This window comes from Sinocyclocheilus rhinocerous, unplaced genomic scaffold, assembly GCF_001515625.1.
Source record: "Sinocyclocheilus rhinocerous isolate Xijiao unplaced genomic scaffold, SAMN03320098_v1.1 scaffold3248, whole genome shotgun sequence".
Lineage (NCBI taxonomy): Eukaryota > Metazoa > Chordata > Actinopteri > Cypriniformes > Cyprinidae > Sinocyclocheilus > Sinocyclocheilus rhinocerous.
Genome location: NW_015643563.1, coordinates 245,409 through 263,985, shown reverse-complemented (window position 1 = coordinate 263,985; position 18,577 = coordinate 245,409). Strand labels below are relative to the sequence as shown.

The 18,577-nt window shown below is 40.1% G+C and overlaps 2 protein-coding genes across 3 annotated transcripts in view; both read right to left on the bottom strand.

Annotated features, from left to right (window-relative positions):
* LOC107757394 (cytochrome P450 2J6-like) overlaps positions 1-3,223 on the bottom strand; it is a 25,854-nt gene extending 22,631 nt beyond the window's left edge. The window contains exons 1-2 of one of the 2 annotated variants that reach the window (XM_016574860.1): positions 2,991-3,223; positions 2,673-2,832 (exon numbers count right to left, since the gene is read on the bottom strand). In XM_016574860.1, the coding sequence (XP_016430346.1) occupies positions 2,673-2,832; positions 2,991-3,185 (355 nt within the window). In that variant the 5' untranslated portion in view covers positions 3,186-3,223. Of the gene's footprint in view, positions 1-2,672; positions 2,833-2,893; positions 2,962-2,990 lie in introns of those variants that run through there. The other variant, XM_016574861.1, reaches the window with a different exon arrangement.
* A 4,412-nt stretch (positions 3,224-7,635) lies between these two features.
* Positions 7,636-18,577, bottom strand: part of LOC107757395 (cytochrome P450 2B19-like) — a 19,645-nt gene continuing 8,703 nt past the window's right edge. Inside the window, exons 7-9 of the mRNA XM_016574863.1 lie at positions 8,231-8,418; positions 8,017-8,158; positions 7,636-7,932 (exon numbers count right to left, since the gene is read on the bottom strand). Of these exons, the coding sequence (XP_016430349.1) occupies positions 7,742-7,932; positions 8,017-8,158; positions 8,231-8,418 (521 nt within the window). The 3' untranslated portion in view covers positions 7,636-7,741. The remainder of the gene's footprint in view (positions 7,933-8,016; positions 8,159-8,230; positions 8,419-18,577) is intronic.

Genomic DNA, 18,577 nt, shown 5'->3' with positions numbered 1-18,577 from the left:
AAAACAAGAAAGAGTTGATTTGTGAGGAGAGCAATCACCAGTGTTGCCAATTTAGCTATTTTGTAGCTAGATTTAGCAACTTTCCCACCCCTTTTGAGACTTTTTTTTAAGTTTAGGGACAAATACAGCAACTGCTTGGACAAACCTTATCTAAGTTCTCATCTTGCCCACTGATTTACATTCATCTTTATATAGATTGCCACTATTGCCACTATGATGTCATCTAGTGACATTTAGCTACCAGTTTTAGCTACTTTCAATCGAAAAACACTGGCATGAGGAGAGCAATTGCGTTTATTTTCTAAAACCAAAATAAAACTGAACATCTCAAAATAAAAAAAATAAAAAAATAAAAAAAAATCGTTCAAAAAGGTCATTTCAGTATAATGGATAAATAAAATAATGTTGCAGTCATGTCCTCATCTCATATATAAAACACCTGTGATTCACAAATACTTAAGGAACTCGCATTCACATAAAGTAGCCTTGTTGACAAGTTTGGGTGAGTAAGGGCAAAACGCACAAGATGCAGTACTTTCAGTGACCTGTAATAGGCAGTATCACGTCTTTTGTAGCAGAAATAAACTGCTGCAGAAAAAGCTAGGTGCATGCAAAATGTAATGTGTAACTGCAACACTCATTTCAAATGTAGTGGAGTAAAGAGTACAGATACTCACTCAAAAATGTAGTGAAGTAGAGAGTAAAAGTTGCTAATATCTTTGATACTCAGTACAACTACAAAGTATCCGAAAAGATACTCAAGTACAGTAACTAATTACATTTACTCCAATACTTTACACCTCTGGTGGTATTGAAAGGTTTAGAAGTAAGACATCAAGATCAAAACTCCAACTTCACTGGCTGGTTGCTCAAGTGATCAAGACCATCTTCAACCAGATAATAAAAAATCCATGCAAGAAGCTGCTTTTAGTTCCAGCACAGTGGCGTAGCGGACGGGCACGCAGGGCACGTACTGCAGGGGGGCCCCACGATAAGACGATGGGGTGTGTTGAAAGACGATCGTCATGTATCGACCATAGCCAGAGATATTATCAAAAGCATTAAATATTGCATTAAATACTTTTATTATTAAAGGGGTCATATGATGTTGCTAAAAAAAACATTATTTTGTGTATTTGGTGTAATGAAATGCGTTTATGCGGTTTAAAGTTCAAAAAACACATTATTTTCCACATACTGTACATTATTGTTTCTCCTCTATGCCCCACCTTTCTGAAACGCGGGGCATAGAGGAGGATTACAAAGCTCATCGGTCTGAAAAGAGGTGTGTTAAAATGTGCTGCACACATCTGAATATTTGGGTTGAACTGTTCTGGAACAGTGTTGTAAATACAACTTAACCACTGATTTCTAGTCGTGTCCTTTTTTGGAAGTCCAAAGTATTTTCGCTTTCGCAACAAAACACACAGTGTCTTCACAACATGGTGGCGGCGGCAGCAACAATAGTTACGCCTTCTTTCTTTGCGTGAACATTTTGGGTGGGGTTATGCACCTTCCATAGCAATCTTCCCTCATCGTGATGTAGACATGTGGGGGCGTGTTTGAACGAGGCGTTTTAGGAGGGCGTGGACGAGTCTTAACTTTTATAAAGAATATCTCTTTAGGTTTGAGACTTCAGTCTTTGCAAATTTAGGGATCTTATCTATTCACGAACAGCAGTTACTGTCACAAACAGTAACACTCCAAAGAGAAAGGAAAACTTCATATGACCACTTTAAATTAATATTACAATTAATTTGCTCTGCAATAATTTTATAGCGCATCACCGCATAACTGAGGCACTGTGAGGATATTAAAAGATTAGGCTATTAGCTTAGGCTACTCCTCATTGAAAATGTTTTAAAAATGTCTTTTAAAACAGGTCAATTATAGCCTACAATGAATTATAGGCCTATAGCCTAAATAAAATTTTTAACAGTCCAGTTATCAATGAAACTTAAGAGCAGCTTTTTTTAAAGCACCGACTTGCAAAAACAACCTGTTGAACACAAAATACGTTTCTTCTCATTGTTTTCAGTATATGTTCACTAAGTCTTGCACAAAGTTTACACGTTGCTTGTATGTATCCACCGACTCGCCTTCATGGTGTAAAACAGAAATATTTCCACCATTGTGACGCAACAGTTAAACTGCCAGCTGTTCTTCAGAAAAAAGCCTTTAGTGCCCACAAATTATTTGGTTTTTCAGCATTTTTGTGAATTTGAACCCTTTCCAACAATGACTATGATTTTGAGATACATCTTTTCACGATGAGGGCAACTGAGCGACTCTCATGCAGCTATTACAGAAGGTTCAAATGCTCACTGATGCTCCAGAAGGAAAAACGACGCATTAAGATCCAGGGTGTGTTCATTTTTCTTATTTTGCGTAAACATCATATTTGTTTTAATTTAGTCCTGCCTTTCAGAAGCTACAGAAGATACTTACATGTTGCAGAACATAATAACAACATCTATTTTTTGTAATATACATACGCAAATAATAGTGACACCTGCTGGAAAGTTCTACAATATACTTGATAATGGAGAGCATTTAGGTACAGCATCTATCAACAATCTTGCAATTAATTTGCTTTTTCTATTTGATTGAAATTTGGATGTACTAATATACCCTACAATACCAATTCATTTTCAGCACAATGTATTACTGACCATATCCTTCAGTGATCCAGATTAGAAGTGGTACAGGTGGTCTTCCTGAAAAAGATGAAGCATTTTGGACCAGGGCTTCCTTCGCAAGTTCGATTGTATTGAGGAATATTGCTGACTTTCTTCCGACATACATAGTGGCCATCTCTCCATACTGAGATAACTGCTCAGAGAAAATATCACAGCACTTCAACACAACTAATGTGGCTTAGACATTGTCTCACCTGTGAATGAAGTCAACATGTACATTTTACAGAGTAAGGTGAAGATAAGACACCTTTCCACAAAAGCGAAGCCTCTGTACTCAAAGCAAACACTCACTGATCTTAGGAACTCCATTGGGTTCTTTAAAAAATATGGTATGGTTCCCACAAAAGGCAGCGGTCTGGGACCAGGTGGAGTTTGAGCTCTGCAGGAATTAATCCTAAAAACCTCAAACAGAACCAGAAAGATCAAACCTAGAAAGACCACCAGGCATACAGTGGTCAGTTCTAACTTCATGAGAGTCGTCCACATGGTGACAGATTCATTTCAAGACAAACACAAAGGCAACAGGCAACCACGAGCTTTATAAACACCGAGCAAGAAGGGGAGGAGACATTGGCAGTGAGAGTTTGACGTGACGTTTAATGTTTTTGTATAGTTATGCTAGTTATTACTGCTAAGGCTGCAAGGTTCTAAACATTAAAGACATAAAAGAACAAAAAAAGATCATACTTCAGCACAACAATCATTTTCCATTTATAAACACACTACCATGAATACATGGATATAAGTGAAGTTCACTTACTGCAGTGAACTAAGACAAGTTGTGCAAGTTTAGTAAATAACTGACTAGCTCAAAGATCTCTACTGCCATGATGTGCATTGTTGACACTAAATCTCAGCACAGCCAATGGATATTCTACACCCTAATCTTGACTTTATTAATAGCATTATGCAAGAGGTCTGGAAAGAGATGTAAAGGTGACAGTGAAATAATAGCAAAGGTAAAGCATTCCCTGCATAGAGTTCTGCATAGGCAAGGCAAGGCAAGTTTATTTATATAGCACATTTCATACACAATGGTAATTCAAAGTGCTTTACATAAAAGAAAATAAAACAAGGAACTTAAAAACTTTGAAAATGATAAAAAAAATTGATTTAAGAGGTTTAAAATGAATTTAAAACAGATAAGAATAGAAAACGATTATACATAAAATATAGTGCAATCAGTTCGGACATTGCACAGTGCTCATTCAATAAATGCATAGTCAGGACCAAGTCATTCTCAGGACCAAGCACTGACCCGCTGCCCCGCTATTTCTTTCTCTTAGGAGAAAGCGAGCGGAGCGGAGCGGAGCAGAGCAGCGATACGCGAGCGGAGACGGGAAAGACTCATACTCTCACAATGGGAGCATGAGCCTTCAGTGAGCGCAGCCTCTGCGTGGGCGCTGCCGAGACAGGCGATGCACTCACTGGCGACCGCAGTCTTGTTTCTTTGCTTAAAGTGCACATATGATATAGATAGGAATAAGATATAGGTGGCAAATATGTAAATACGTGTAGATTTGCACTGTTTGTTTGCTTAAATGGGTCCTATTATGCTCTTTTACAAAGTCTTGATTTTGTTTTGGGGGTGTACAGGTGCATCTCAATAAATTAGAATGTCGTGGGAAAGTTCATTTATTTCAGTAATTCAACTCAAATTGTGAAACTCGTGTATTAAATAAATTCAATGCACACAGACTGAAGTAGTTTAAGTCTTTGGTTCTTTTAATTGTGATGATTTTGGCTCACATTTAACAAAAACCCACCAACTCACTATCTCAACAAATTAGAATACTCCATAAGACCAATAAAAAAAACATTTTTAGTGAATAGTTGGCCTTCTGGAAAGTATGTTCATTAACTGTACATGTACTCAATACTTGGTAGAGGCTCCTTTTGCTTTAATTACTGCCCCAATTCGGCGTGGCATGGAGGTGATCAGTTTGTGGCACTACTGAGGTGGTATGGAAGCCCAGGTTTCTTTGACAGTGGCCTTCAGCTCATCTGCATATTTTGGTCTCTTGTTTCTCATTTTCCTCTTGACAATACCCCATAGATTCTCTATGGGGTTCAGGTCTGGTGAGTTTGCTGGCCAGTCAAGCACACCAACACCATGGTCATTTAACCAACTTTTGGTGCTTTTGGCAGTGTGAGCAGGTGCCAAATCCTGCTGGAAAATGAAATCAGCATCTTCAAAAAGCTGATCAGCAGAAGGAAGCATGAAGTGCTCCAAAAGTTCTTGGTAAACGGGTGCAGTGACGTTGGTTTTCAAAAAACACAATGGACCAACACCAGCAGATGACATTGCACCCCAAATCATCACAGACTGTGGAAACTTAACACTGGACTTCAAGCAACTTGGGCTATGAGCTTCTCCACCCTTCCTCCAGACTCTAGGACCTTGGTTTCCAAATGAAATACAAAACTTGCTCTCATCTGAAAAAAGGACTTTGGACCACTGGGCAACAGTCCAGTTCTTCTTCTCCTTAGCCCAGGTAAGACGCCTCTGACGTTGTCTGTGGTTCAGGAGTGGCTTAACAAGAGGAATACGACAACTGTAGCCAAATTCCTTGACACGTCTGTGTGTGGTGGCTCTTGATGCCTTGACCCCAGCCTCAGTCCATTCCTTGTGAAGTTCACTCAAATTCTTGAATCGATTTTGCTTGACAATCCTCATAAGGCTGCAGTTCTCTCGGTTGGTTGTGCATCTTTTTCCTTCCACTCAACTTTCTGTTAACATACTTGGATACAGCACTCTGTGAACAGCCAGCTTCTTTGACAATGAATGTTTGTGGCTTACCCTCCTTGTGAAGGGTGTCAATGATTGTCTTCTGGACAACTGTCAGATCAGCAGTCTTCCCCATGATTGTGTAGCCTAGTGATCTGCCTTGGGAAAGCTAGCGTGTCTCTGACATAGTGATAACACTCGTTGCCTTCTCTAGTGCAGCTCAACCAGGTCTCGTCCCATTCGTCGATATTTGTGATATCACAAATCCCGGAAAATATGCGTTGTAGTCCAAAACGAGTCTGTCGTTGTAGTTTTTGAAAAGTGATTTCTGTTAAATAAAATATCTCCTTTTGAATTGGACTTTGAGCTTAGTAACTTTGCAGATCTTTTTTTATGCTCAAACAGCAACATTACAGACTAACTAAAGTTGAAAAAGTGAAAAAGCATAATAGGACCCCTTTAAGTGCATCAAGCAGAGTGCAATCGGTAAAAGGTCTAGAGACAGGCGTGATAAAATGTACTGTAATAAGTGTAGAATTGCACTGTCCGTATACTCACTAGCATCAGTGAGTGTAAACAGTGAGAGATGCTGAGACAGGTGAAAAGCGTTTGGTTAATAGTGAATATTGACCTATTGTGCGTACCGTTGTGGCTCGCTGTTAGCTGGGGATAATCGCTGCATTTGGCGTAAAAAAGACAAAATTATGTATTGTGCCAAGAAGGTTGCACTGTCTGTTCGTTCACACAGGCACGAACTGATTGGCAGCTGCCTTTAGCGGAACCTTTACCGATTACCTCTATTGATCAAAGCATGTGAGTGACGTCACCTCCCAATACAAACACGCCCCATAGTATAATCCCGCCCCTGACAATGATTGGCAGCTTTACGTGTAGACATCGGAAATTCCAATGCAAAAGGAATTGCGATTCCATTTGAGTTTTGGCAGGTTACATGTGCGACGCAGCGAGAGTGAAAAAGCAGACGTGGTAATTAATATTGCTATTTAAATATGACAGGCTCGTAACTCCTAAGACATGGGAAATACAGTTGCAAATGGACTTTGCTTTTTCATTTGAAATTTGGCAGTCACTGTGCGTTCGCGAAAGCGAAAATGCAAACGGTAATGCAGGATTTGCAATTGCATTTGGATCATTTCACAATTTATGCGTCCACATATGGAAAACGCAATTGAAAATACAATTTGCAAGTCCTTTTGAAAATTGTCCGGAATATCGTTCCATAGAAACATCTAACTTGCTCTATTAAACGCTGATGATTCAGGGTGAATAAAAGAAGCATGATCTTCTGAAAACAAAAACAAAAGTATAGCTCAAGTTAAAACGAATTCCGCAGCTTCTCTGTTCACCATAAAGTACTCCACAGTAGAGCTAGCAAAACATTTCCTTACATAGCTTACTGCTGTTGAGATATAACGTATGTTTTTGGCCCACTCTCAAAGAGAAGCAGGTGAAATATATAAAAGCCTTCACAGCAGCGCACATGCATCAGCCAGGTCTGAAGTGTTGCTCTGCTGTCCATTTTTGTGTCCTGGAGGTACGAAACTGATTGCTAGCTGCCTTTAGCGGAGCCTTTACCGATTACCTCCATTGATCAGAGCATTCGGCACGGTCTTCTGTGAGTGACGTCACCTCCCAATACAAACACGCCCCATAGTATAATCCCGCCCCTGACAATGATTGGCAGCTTTACGTGTAGACATCGGAAATTCCAATGCAAAAGGAATTGCGATTCCATTTGAGTTTTGGCAGGTTACATGTGCGACGCAGCGAGAGTGAAAAAGCAGACGTGGTAATTAATATTGCTATTTAAATATGACAGGCTCATAACTCCTAAGACATGGAAAATACAGTTGCAAATGTTGCGTTCACGAAAGCGAAAATGCAAACGGTACTGCAGGATTTGCAATTGCATTTGAATTGTCACAATTTATGCGTCCACATATGGAAAACGCAATTGAAAATACAATTTGCAATTCCTTTTGAAAATAGTCCGGAATATCCTTCCATAGCTAGCTGTAAATCGACCTGTATTTAGGGGGGAGGGAGGGGAAATAACAACAACAACAAAAAAAGTTAGTCTGTCTAATGATTGTAATGAGTCACACTGGATAATTTTTTAGCGGTAATGTGACCAAAAATATTTATTCAAGACATTTTAAGACTTTTTAAGGACCCGTGGACACCCTGTAATACCTTCAGGCTAAAACTATTAACATCAAAAAAACAGAGCTATGTCTAAAAACAGATGGAAACTTTGAAAACTCGTGTAGAAGTTGGAAAGTGAACTGATGGATCAATCTTTGGATCCTCTGCTGTGGCAGATGATGTTGAATGGCTCAGGCGAGCGGACTAAACTGACAATCCCATTCATGTCTGGCCACTTCGCACCAGGTGGCCAGGAGAAACGAATCCGCTGTAAGAGATAAGTGACGAAGAGGAAGAGCTCCATCTTAGCTAGGGTCTCACCGAGACACACCCTCGGACCTGATAAATACAGAAAACACAATCGGCATCAACATAGTTGTGTTTGCACTTGGTCTACTGAAGTCGTAGTCACAGGTGACTCACCCAACGAGAAAGGTAGGAAAGACTCTGGTCTGAAGAAATGTCCATTATCATCTAAAAAATTCTCTGGGTTAAAAGTGTCTGGGTACTTCCAGTGCTCCTTATCACTTAAAATTGCTGTTAAGTTAGTAAATACCGTGGTGCCCTAAAAAGACAAAATGTGTTAGAAAAACAATTTCAATCAAGAATCACAACACAGCTATGCTCCATTCATTACCTTGGGAATGTCGAATCCTCTTAGTTTTGTGGGTTGAGTCGTTTCATGAAACACGCCAGAGGGTACAATGTTGGCATAGCGCTGAATCTCATGAACAGTGGCGTATGTGTACGGTAGTTTGTCACGGTCATCCACGCTGGGCAAACGGTCGTAACCCAGCACCCGAACAATCTCCTCGTGACATCGCTCTGTAATGAAACGAAAGCTGATGGTGTATGTTTTTCAATGTTAGAATTGTGACTGATACTGTGTGCATTACACTGGCTTCCGCCTTCTAGCCATGCTCTTCCGTTAAAAAGAGGTGAAATAGTCCAGATTTTCAAGAAATCAACTTTAATCCAGTACAAATTTGACAGGTATTTAATGCGTTTGTGTGGTTTCCTATAAATAAATGTAGAAGATACAAAGTTACAACACTATTTAACATCACTGAATTAAAGTATGTACATCTTTACTTATATAAGTGGCATTTCTAATCAATATACATTGTGTAACACAGCTGTGGAAATGATGACGCAGTTACAATAAAACTGCGCTGTTCAAAATGGCATCATTAATGCATGTCTTATATAAACACCACGATTCCCACTTATTGAAGCAATAAAGTAGATGCAAATGACATACTAGAAATGACATCGACACTAGTTTTGATTAGTTTACATGATAGCAGAATAAACGCTATTACGGCAGTAAAGCTGCTGAGTTATTCACATTGTATTAGGAACGTAACTATAACACTTTGAAGCTAAATAATCATAATGATTCTAGCATTAACACATACAGTATAAATTACTTGCTTGTCAATGATGCATACAATAGGCATTAGATAGTAGAATATTACAATAATAGAACATTCTTCACTCCGTCTCAAACGCACACAATCTGATCCAGTATAACGCTAACAAGTAAGGTGGCTATAGACCACACCCCATCAGTTATTTTCAGTTCCATACTGCCATCTGTTGGTACATTTGTGTAACTTAGAGAACTTTGTACAGCCGCCCCACAAATATACTTGTTAAGTGCTCTACTTAGTCTTTATGAACTGTCATCAGTCAGTTCAGGTAGCACAACCAGTTTGGCTACAGGGTGAGTATATGTACGGTCTTTGATATTTACCTCTGCGGTGCGTACATTACCATCATCACTTGGAATGATTCTCATAACACGGCCAACTGGCCATAAGGCTCTGGGTAGTTGAGGATCAACAACCATAACCACTTGTCCTGTTGCGAGATTTGGAGAAGAGCTTTGACATTTATGACGAAGTTGCAGACCGGGCAAGTATTTCCGAATGAACTGGCTCCAGAAGTGATCAGCTATCACCTGACTGTGTCGGTAGCGCTTACATCCCAATAGATCACTTGGTCCATACACGGCTTGTGGAAGGGAGGCATCCCGCCACCCCATGAGCAGCAAGTTGGGTGTGATCGGATCAGGATCTGAGATGTCTGACGACACATATCCCAGAGGTTTCGAGTTCATAATGCCCTCGACTTCAATTAATACAGTCCTCAGTACCTCTTCAGGAAGGATCGGGTCCTTTAGGACTACTTGTAAGGAGGCCTTGATAGATTTGATTTCTCTCTCCCATGCTCCTCCAAAGTGGGGAGCATGCGGTGGGTTAAATTTGAAATTAATATTCTGTTTGGCTAGCTGTTCTTGTAACTCTGGATTGAGAGAAGCGAAGGCTTCCTGTAATTCGCTTATTCCTCCACGGTAGTTTGTACCTTGATAAGGCTTGCCTCGTCTTGCTACAAATCTTCTGAGTGCCAGCAAAAAGGTGCCGTGTCCATATTACAGAGGAGGTCTAAATGCACGCACCTTGAAATTCAGTATTTGAACACAATGCCCCAAAGTTTCTCATGTCATCTTCCAATTTTAATGTGGTAGGGACCAAAACAGTCAACTCCTGTAGACCAGAAAGGGGGTTTAAATAGATGTAAGCGTGCAGAGGGCAGATCAGCCATTCTAGGCACAGCAGGCTTCTGACGCCATTTGACACACTCTGTACACTTCCGCTGATGTTTCTTGACAGGTTGTCTACCCCTTAGGATCCAGTAGGTCCAGTAAGTCTTTGATTAGTAGCTTTGTCACTGGATGACTAGGATCAAGCACTGTTGGGTACTTCTTGATCCTAGTACTTCTGCTTTGCGGAGTTGACCACCAACACGAATCATACTGGAGAAAGAGTTCTTAGGCGGCTACTGGTTGGCACTGGTTTCTGCATTTGAAATGCTTTGAATTCTTCAGGAAAGCTGTCTGTTTGTGCCCTGCGTAGGAGTGCAATTTCAGTCTGAATCCGTGCTTCAGCAGACATGGATGGTGCAGCCATCCTATGAGTGGTTTTGTATGCAGCCTCTACTAGCTTTTCCCAAGAATCATAATAGGTTAGATCGAGCACTAGATTGTCAATGACTGAGATAGTGCCACAGAAGTTAGTTTTACGCAATTCCTCCTGTCCTACAAAGTTTAGTGATGGGCATGCAGGGCACCGACTTGGAGATTGAAGCAAGAAGGAGGGGCCATCTCTCCATCTGCATGGAACAGACAATTCTAACAACTTTCTTCCCCTCGTTATGTCATCTGCAGGATTGATGTTGGAATCATACCTCCAGTTGTCTGCTCCTACAAGATCTTGAATCTCTGAGATTCAGGTTCCCACAAACACTTTATACTGGCAGGACTCTGATTTTATTCAACTCAGTACTATTGTAGAGTCTGACCACATTGTAGTTTGTCTGAGATTGAGGCTAAGTTCTGTCTGTAGTGCTTGAGCTAGTTGGGCTCCAGTCAATGCTAAGCGAGGCATTGAAAGCTGCTTCTTTGGTGCAACCCGGGACCTGGCCATGACAAAGGACACGTGGATGTGGCACAGCTCATCCTCCACTCAAAGGTAGGCCACAGACCCATAGGCTTCCTCTGACGCATCGCAAAATTTTCTGTAGATTGGGCAGTTCATCTTCCCATGTTTGCCATAGAGAGAGAAGCTTGCCTTCAATAGGATTATCCCATTCTCTATCCTTCTTCCAGCGTGCCTGAATAAGGACTTTGGCCCGGATGGTGTATGGAATAATAAACCCTAGAGGATCGTATTGGCTTGCAAGTGTTTTATACACATTTCTCATGGTGGGTGCTTTGTCAGACATGGCTCGTTGCTTATACCCGATGGTATCAGAGACAACAGTGCCACTTTAGCCCAAGAGTAGATTCTTGAGGGTCCACTTTGTCTTCAATCAGCCAAAGTTCACAATCCTGTGATCTTGCTTCAGTTGGAAGGTGAGCTATAACATCTGGGGTGTTGCTTGCCCATTGCCGTATTTCGAAACCTCCAGCAGCAAGAAAATTACAGAGCTCATCAATGAATTCTTTGGCCTGTTTTGAGGAATGAAATGATTGAAGAAAATTGTCCACATAGAAAGCACCCAGTACAGACTCCATCACATCTTCGTTGCCGGCTATATGGTCTCTGACGTATCTTCAAAAGATACAGCAGTCCCCTGAAGCTGGACAATATCCTGTCTGATTGTTCTCAGCATTAAAGTTGCGGAACAAAAGAAGGCTTAAGGCAAGAAGTAGGACCCGTGTAAATATCGGATCAGCTTTTCAGCGCTGGAGAGAACTCGAGGAGCGGAAGGCCTGCGATCGGATGCCGAGGTTGCTTTGTTCCTTCTCGATAGGCGAGTAACACCGTGTCTGCGATGCAACAGCTAAAGTCTGTCTAGTACACTGGACGTGACAAAGCGGCCGTTGAAAATCATTTTAAATTTGTCAATACGTCATAAATGGAACACAGCAGCACTTTTCTGTCAGGGATTTGTTGTGTCGTGCCGCATCCAGTGTAGACCATAGATATGTATATATATCTATGGTGTAGACAGCATCGCTGATTATGAGTTCTACAGTATTTTGTCGCGCCGCGCCACTCGCGTCCGGTGTAACATTGGTTTTGCCTTGTTTCACAGAACTAATCGTTGCCTGGGTTGCGTACGTATGTGTGGGGCGGTGCTATCAAAATAGGGACGAGACCCTTTTGGGGTAGGAGTGTGTTTGTTTTGGTGATTTCAAATGTCAACATTGGCTACCAGAAATTGCTTACCCCACCTTTAAGACTTCATCTTTACCTTTCAGGCCAAGATGCTTCACTGCTGCTTCCAGTATGACTGTCCGTTCTGAGCCATCATCCAATACAGCGAATGTATTAAGTGTCATTTTACCATTACGAATGGATGGGGACTACCTTTAACATGACCTTCCCTGAATGGCTCACCTTATCCATGTAGATAGTACGAGGGGATGTACCGAGTGTGAGAACACTGGGAGTTTTGGTAGTTGCAATGTCTTGAAGAATATAAAGATGTTGTCCAACACAGCATGAACAAGGTTTCTTCAGAGTGCACTTGTCAGGCTTGTGTCCACGACAACACTGTTCTTTCTCATTTATCCAGTTAGCCCGTTCAGACTGACTCAGTTTGGCAAATTAGGTACAAGCACTGAGGTAATGGTCCTGGTTATTACAGTAGGGGAGTAAATCTTTCTCTTCTTTTGGTCGTGACTGGGGCTGAAGCAGAAGGAGAATGATACTGGATTGTGGATCAGCTTTGGTGTCATCTTTATTACCAAGGAGAATGGTAGTAGTCCTGAACTTCTGAGTTCTTGGTTGTCTTGGCTCTCTGCGCAAGAGCTCTACGTGAACTGTCTCTGAAACTCGGCAGGAGATTTGTATTGCTTGAGACCTTTTCTCGAGCCACTGAGTGAAGTCGGGTAGAGTGTAAGTGCGAGTAGTGCCGCTCATGAGAATTTCTTGGGCAAGACAATGTTCAATGAAGGAATCTCTGTAACTGACAGGTAACTTAGTGAGTAATGTGTCCACATGAGAACCGCATTAAAATTCAGCTCTAGCAGGACCATCCAATGTGCTCAACAAACCTACTAAAGTGTTCACTGCAGCAGCAAAGTGGTGGGGGAAGATCTCTGTTCTTGCTTGATTTGATTCCATCAACACTGGAGGGATGTTTTGATGTGGTGGATAGCTGTACACAAAGTCCTCCAGATAGGCTGGTGCCCTCCTGGTGCGGGCTGGCAGAAGACTTAGTGGTAGCTGATCATCATAATAGTCTCTGGATGTTGCCATGGCGTAGTCAGTGAGTCTCGAAGGACCATATTTGTGACTGATACTATGTGCATTACACTAGCCATGCTCTTCCGTTAAAAAGAGGTGCAATAGTCCAGATTTCCATGAAATCAACTTTAATCCGGTTGATGGAAGTACAAATTTGACAGGTATTTATGCGTTTGTGTGGTTTCCTATAAATAAATGTAGAAGATACAAAGTTACAACACTATTTAACATCACTGAATTAAAGTATGTACATCTTTACTTATATAAGTGGCATTTCTAATCAATATACATTGTGTAACACAGCTGTGGAAATGATGACGCAGTTACAATAAAACTGCGCTGTTCAAAATGGCATCATTAATGCGTGTCTTATATAAACACCATGATTCCCACTTATTGACAATAAAGTAGATGCAAACGACATACTAGAAATAACATCAACATTAGTTTCGATTAGTTTACATGATAGCACAATAAACGCTATTACGGCAGTAAAGCTGCTGACATTCACATACTATTCACATAGTATTAGGAACATAAAGATAACACTTTGAAGCTAAATAATCATAATGATTCTAGCATTAACACATACATAAATTACTTGTCAATGGCACACAATAGGCACAAATTATAACGATCACAAAGAACATTCTTCACTCTGTCTCAAATGCACAACATCAATCCAGTATAACGCTAACAAGTAAGGTGGCTATAGACCACACCCCATCAGTTATTTTCAGTTCCATACTGCCATCTGTTGGTACATTTGTGTAACAGAGAACTTTGTACAGGATACTAGGACAAGTTAGCCACTGGAAGATTGACTTCCTGAAAATTTGCCACACTGTGATACTTTCAATAACTAAACCTGTTTGGTGCAGTGGCAATTTCTATCAGTCTAGATATTGAGATTTATTCCACTAACAATTCCTTTTAACCACTACAAGAAATGCACAGCTTGCACGCTACAGCTTTGTAACGATTGATATGGGAAACAAAGTGACTTCCAAAGCATGCAAGATATAACTCTATCAGTTCATGGATTCCCAAGGAATCAATTTGGACATTGCTGGCACTGTTTCATTTATCTTTTGCACAAATCACAGACACAGGAACACAGTTTCACATGCTATCAGCATAGTTTTTATTCGCTTGCACAATTGCCTTGCATTACTCAAAACATTAGTGCCCCCTAGTGGCACTAATCAGTACATCTCCGTTCTTTTTTTTAATGCAACAATCAACTAGTAAAATAAATAAACCTTTTAATAACACATCACTTTTTTTTTACTCATCACCGCAACATTCTTAACCTTTTAACCATTTAATAAAGTGTTCCTCAATTAATTGTTTTCTTTTAGTTTTCCTTTAGGTTAGTTTGCATACACATTTAACACTTCAGCACTCCTCAATAAGTCGTTTTGGCTTAACAATTAATCTCCTTGGCCTCTCAACCTTTCCTGCATTTAGAGATAATGACAGTGTACTGTCTGTAGGAGATTTCTTTGGTGTACTCCTTTGCCCTACTTCAGTGTTTCCCAACCTTTTTTTAGTCGTGGCACCCTTTGAAAATTAACAAATTTGTGGCAATGTAGATTTTTGTAGGCTATTATTCATATGTAAACATTGTTTAAAGGTGGGGTAAGCGATTTCTGGTAGCCAATGTTGACATTTGAAATCACCAAAACAAACACGCCCCTACCCCAAAAGGGTCTCGCCCCCATTTTGATAGCTCCGCCCCACACATACGTACACAACCCAGGCAACGATTAGTTCTGTGAAACAAAGCAAAACCAATGTTACACCATGTCTACACCGGACGCGAGTGGCGCGGCACGACAAAATACTATAGAACTCATTATAATCAGTGATGCTGAGGCGCGGCGCGACACGACAAATCCCTGACAGAAAACTGCTGCTGCGCTCTATTCATGACGTATTGACACAAATTTCAAATGATTTATAATGGTCGCTTTGTCGCTTCCAGTGTACTAGACAGACTTTAGCTGTTGCGGACACTGTGTTACTCACCTATCGAGAAGAAACAAAGCAACCTCGGCGTCCGATCGCAGGCCTCCGCTCCTTGAGTTCTCTCCAGCGCTGGAAAGCTGATCCGATATTTACACGGGTCCTACTTCTTGCCTGAAGCCTTCTTTTGTTCCGCAGACGTTTTCCTCTTTTGTTTTTTATCCGCCATCTCTGTCTTTCTGTCGCTCGGCTCGGCTAATGTCCGTCCCATGCACTGAAAGCCCTCTCCTCCACATCACGAGTAGACACGCCCCTTATTGATGATTGGCTACAAGTTTGTTTTGCGATTCAGCCCGAATCAGTTTTCTAAAGTGTTTTTGAAAAATCACATACCCTGCCTTTAAAGACATGTAGAAGAAGCAAGCAAAAATGTCACAGTTGCTTCAGATGTGTTTTTATCTTGTTTGCTTTTGTTAAACTTTGGGTTTAGTGTGGGTTGTATGTTGTTTTGAAATGTGCATTAACCTTTTATTGCCACTCACTCACTGGACATTTTATTTCCAAACTGCCGCGGTGTGTAAAAAAAACCCAACATAATAAAACACTGACAGATTCATGTTCATCTGCTTCAGATAAAACTAAATGCACTTTTAAAAACAGTGTAATGTCATTTTGCAGAAATTTCACCACAGGCACATTTTTCCATTGAGCCCGAGTTATATATATATTAATATATCAGTATATTCAGATTAAGCTTTAAATTGAAATTTAAGACATTATCACTGTAATATTATTCTGTAAAAGGTGCTTTGAAACTATGTGCATTGCACTATTTACATAAAATCCACGTGTGCAGTGTATTTGGCATGAAACAAGGACAGCAGAACTATGATTTTAAAGTTGTAAGCAAATTTAAATCTATATTTGACAACTGTACACTGCTTATTGTAGGCCAGAAACATTCTTTACACTTGCATGCATTAATTCTTGGTTGATTAAGCAGCCCTACCTCTTGTTGCAATGCTGACAATGTTGCCATATTTACATTTCAAAACATAACAATGCTCAAAATTGAGCTTGAGTATAGGTCCGTACACATTCTACAAATTTGTGTCTGGAATATGTTTTTTTTACCTTTTTACTGTCACTTAAAGGGGACATTGAATGCAAAATACATTTTTACATGGTGTTTGCATATAAATGTGTCTTAGCAGTGTGTGGACACAACCACCCTACAATGATACAAATCCATTTACTCCTTTTTTAATCCCCCCAAAAACTAAACAGTCTCAAATATAAAGCTGTTTTGATTTTCTGAGCAGTATGATGTCACGACTGCTGATGGACTGTCCTGTTTTAGCATATTTACGCCCTCAGGCAGTTGTACGCTGTCCGCCATTTTATCCGCGCTCGAGCAACTGTGGCGACATGTCTTGTAAGCAATGCAGGTATTTTGTAGTTGGATGTAAAAGTGAACATAAGAGTCTGCATTTTCTCCTGACATCAGAACCACTGAGGACACAGTGGATTAGTTTTGTTTTTGATAGTAACGCAAAACTGAATACACATAAAAATGGAAGAGAAGGGTGGAGTGAGCAGAGCTCATTATCATTTAATGAGAAATGCACCGAAACGGGTCGCTGTGAACAGAGCTGTTTTTGACAAGGTAAAAAGGGTGTTGTTTTACACGACCATTGAGGAGTTTTAACCAAAGTATGTTGCAGACATTTCATGAAGACCGTAAAGAATCATACCAACTAGTGAAAAATGGGCATCCGATGTCCCCTCTGAGAGATTTAAAAGGTCACTCTATGTTTGAAATGAAATTCACACACAAAGTGTAAAGTAGTAGGATTTCTATAAATCGATGTGGTGTTCTCTCATCTGAAGTACTGCTACTATGTACTGTAATTATATTGTATGTGTAAGTAGTATTGAAACCTTGTAGATGAGCCTGTAGGCCAACTTACCTCATTCATTCATTCATTCATTTATTCATTCAGCATCCTCTGCCAATTTGCATTACAGTATTGGTAGTATCCTAATTTGTTATAGCATTTTCTACGTCTTCTGACAACAGACTTCTCTGCCTCCCCTAGACAGTCATCTCTCAGTTCTTCACAAATACAGTACATAATAATGAAAGTTCTCTCATCTGAAGTGCTGCTGCTATGTACTGTAAATTATATTGTATGTATTGAAACCTTGTAGATGAGCCTGTAGGCCAACTTCCCGCATGGTCAGTCCATGCAGAAGAACATGGTCAACTATAGTGCTTTGTATTTCATCAGGAACAAATGACCTTTGACCTCATCCCCTTCATTTTTATTTTCCCCTCCTATTCCTCTTTGTTTCCCACTACCAGGATTCATTTGCCAAAACTCATAATCACTTGTGCTCCTGTGCATATTATCCTAAGATTTTGACTGGTGTGTCATCAGTTTTGCTACTGAATGTTCACACATGGATAAATGTGCGCTGTTTGAGTAAATTTTTTGATGCTTGAGTTAATTATATTGTGTGTTTGTGTTTTCTGAATGAGAACATGGTTACACCTGAGCAAAATGATGGCTTTTTTTGTGTAGAGTTTTGCAGAAAACACTGAGCAAATTGGAATGAGTGTGCAAACAGGTGAAATGATAAAAAAATAAAAGTTTTGAGAAACGTGTCTTGGTTTCGAGAACTGTATGAATGGTTTGGAAAATTGGGCCAAATGAATCAGTTATAGTGTGTTAGCAATCGAGAAAAACTGTAAGAAAAAATGTATACATATTTCAACCTCTACATATCAATTTAACAGTATCCTGTGTTACTTCTTTCATCTTCACAATGAGTTTGTAAGAGGGGCTGCTGCTTAAGGGAAATTCTCATTGAACAAATATTTACCTACTTGTGTTATCTATCATCAGCGCAGTAAGACCGTCTACTGGGTTGCAGTGCCCACTTTTGTTCACTAGGGTGAGCCACACATCAATTCTAAACTGTAGAACAGAAGAACCAGGTGATTGATTGGATTGATTGATTTATTTATCTTGCAAAGCTTGTATCCTTGCATTATCTCAAATTTAAATTATGATCAAATTGATCAAATTATATTTAAGAAAAATTATTATATTACTGGAGCCTCATTAAATCATCTCAAATAACAAGTTCATGTAGGGCTGCGTTTCCCAAAAGCTTCGTAAGCCTAAGAAGTTCGTAAAAACGATCGTACGACTGATCTTAATATTACGGTCTGTTTCCCAAAAGCATCGTAA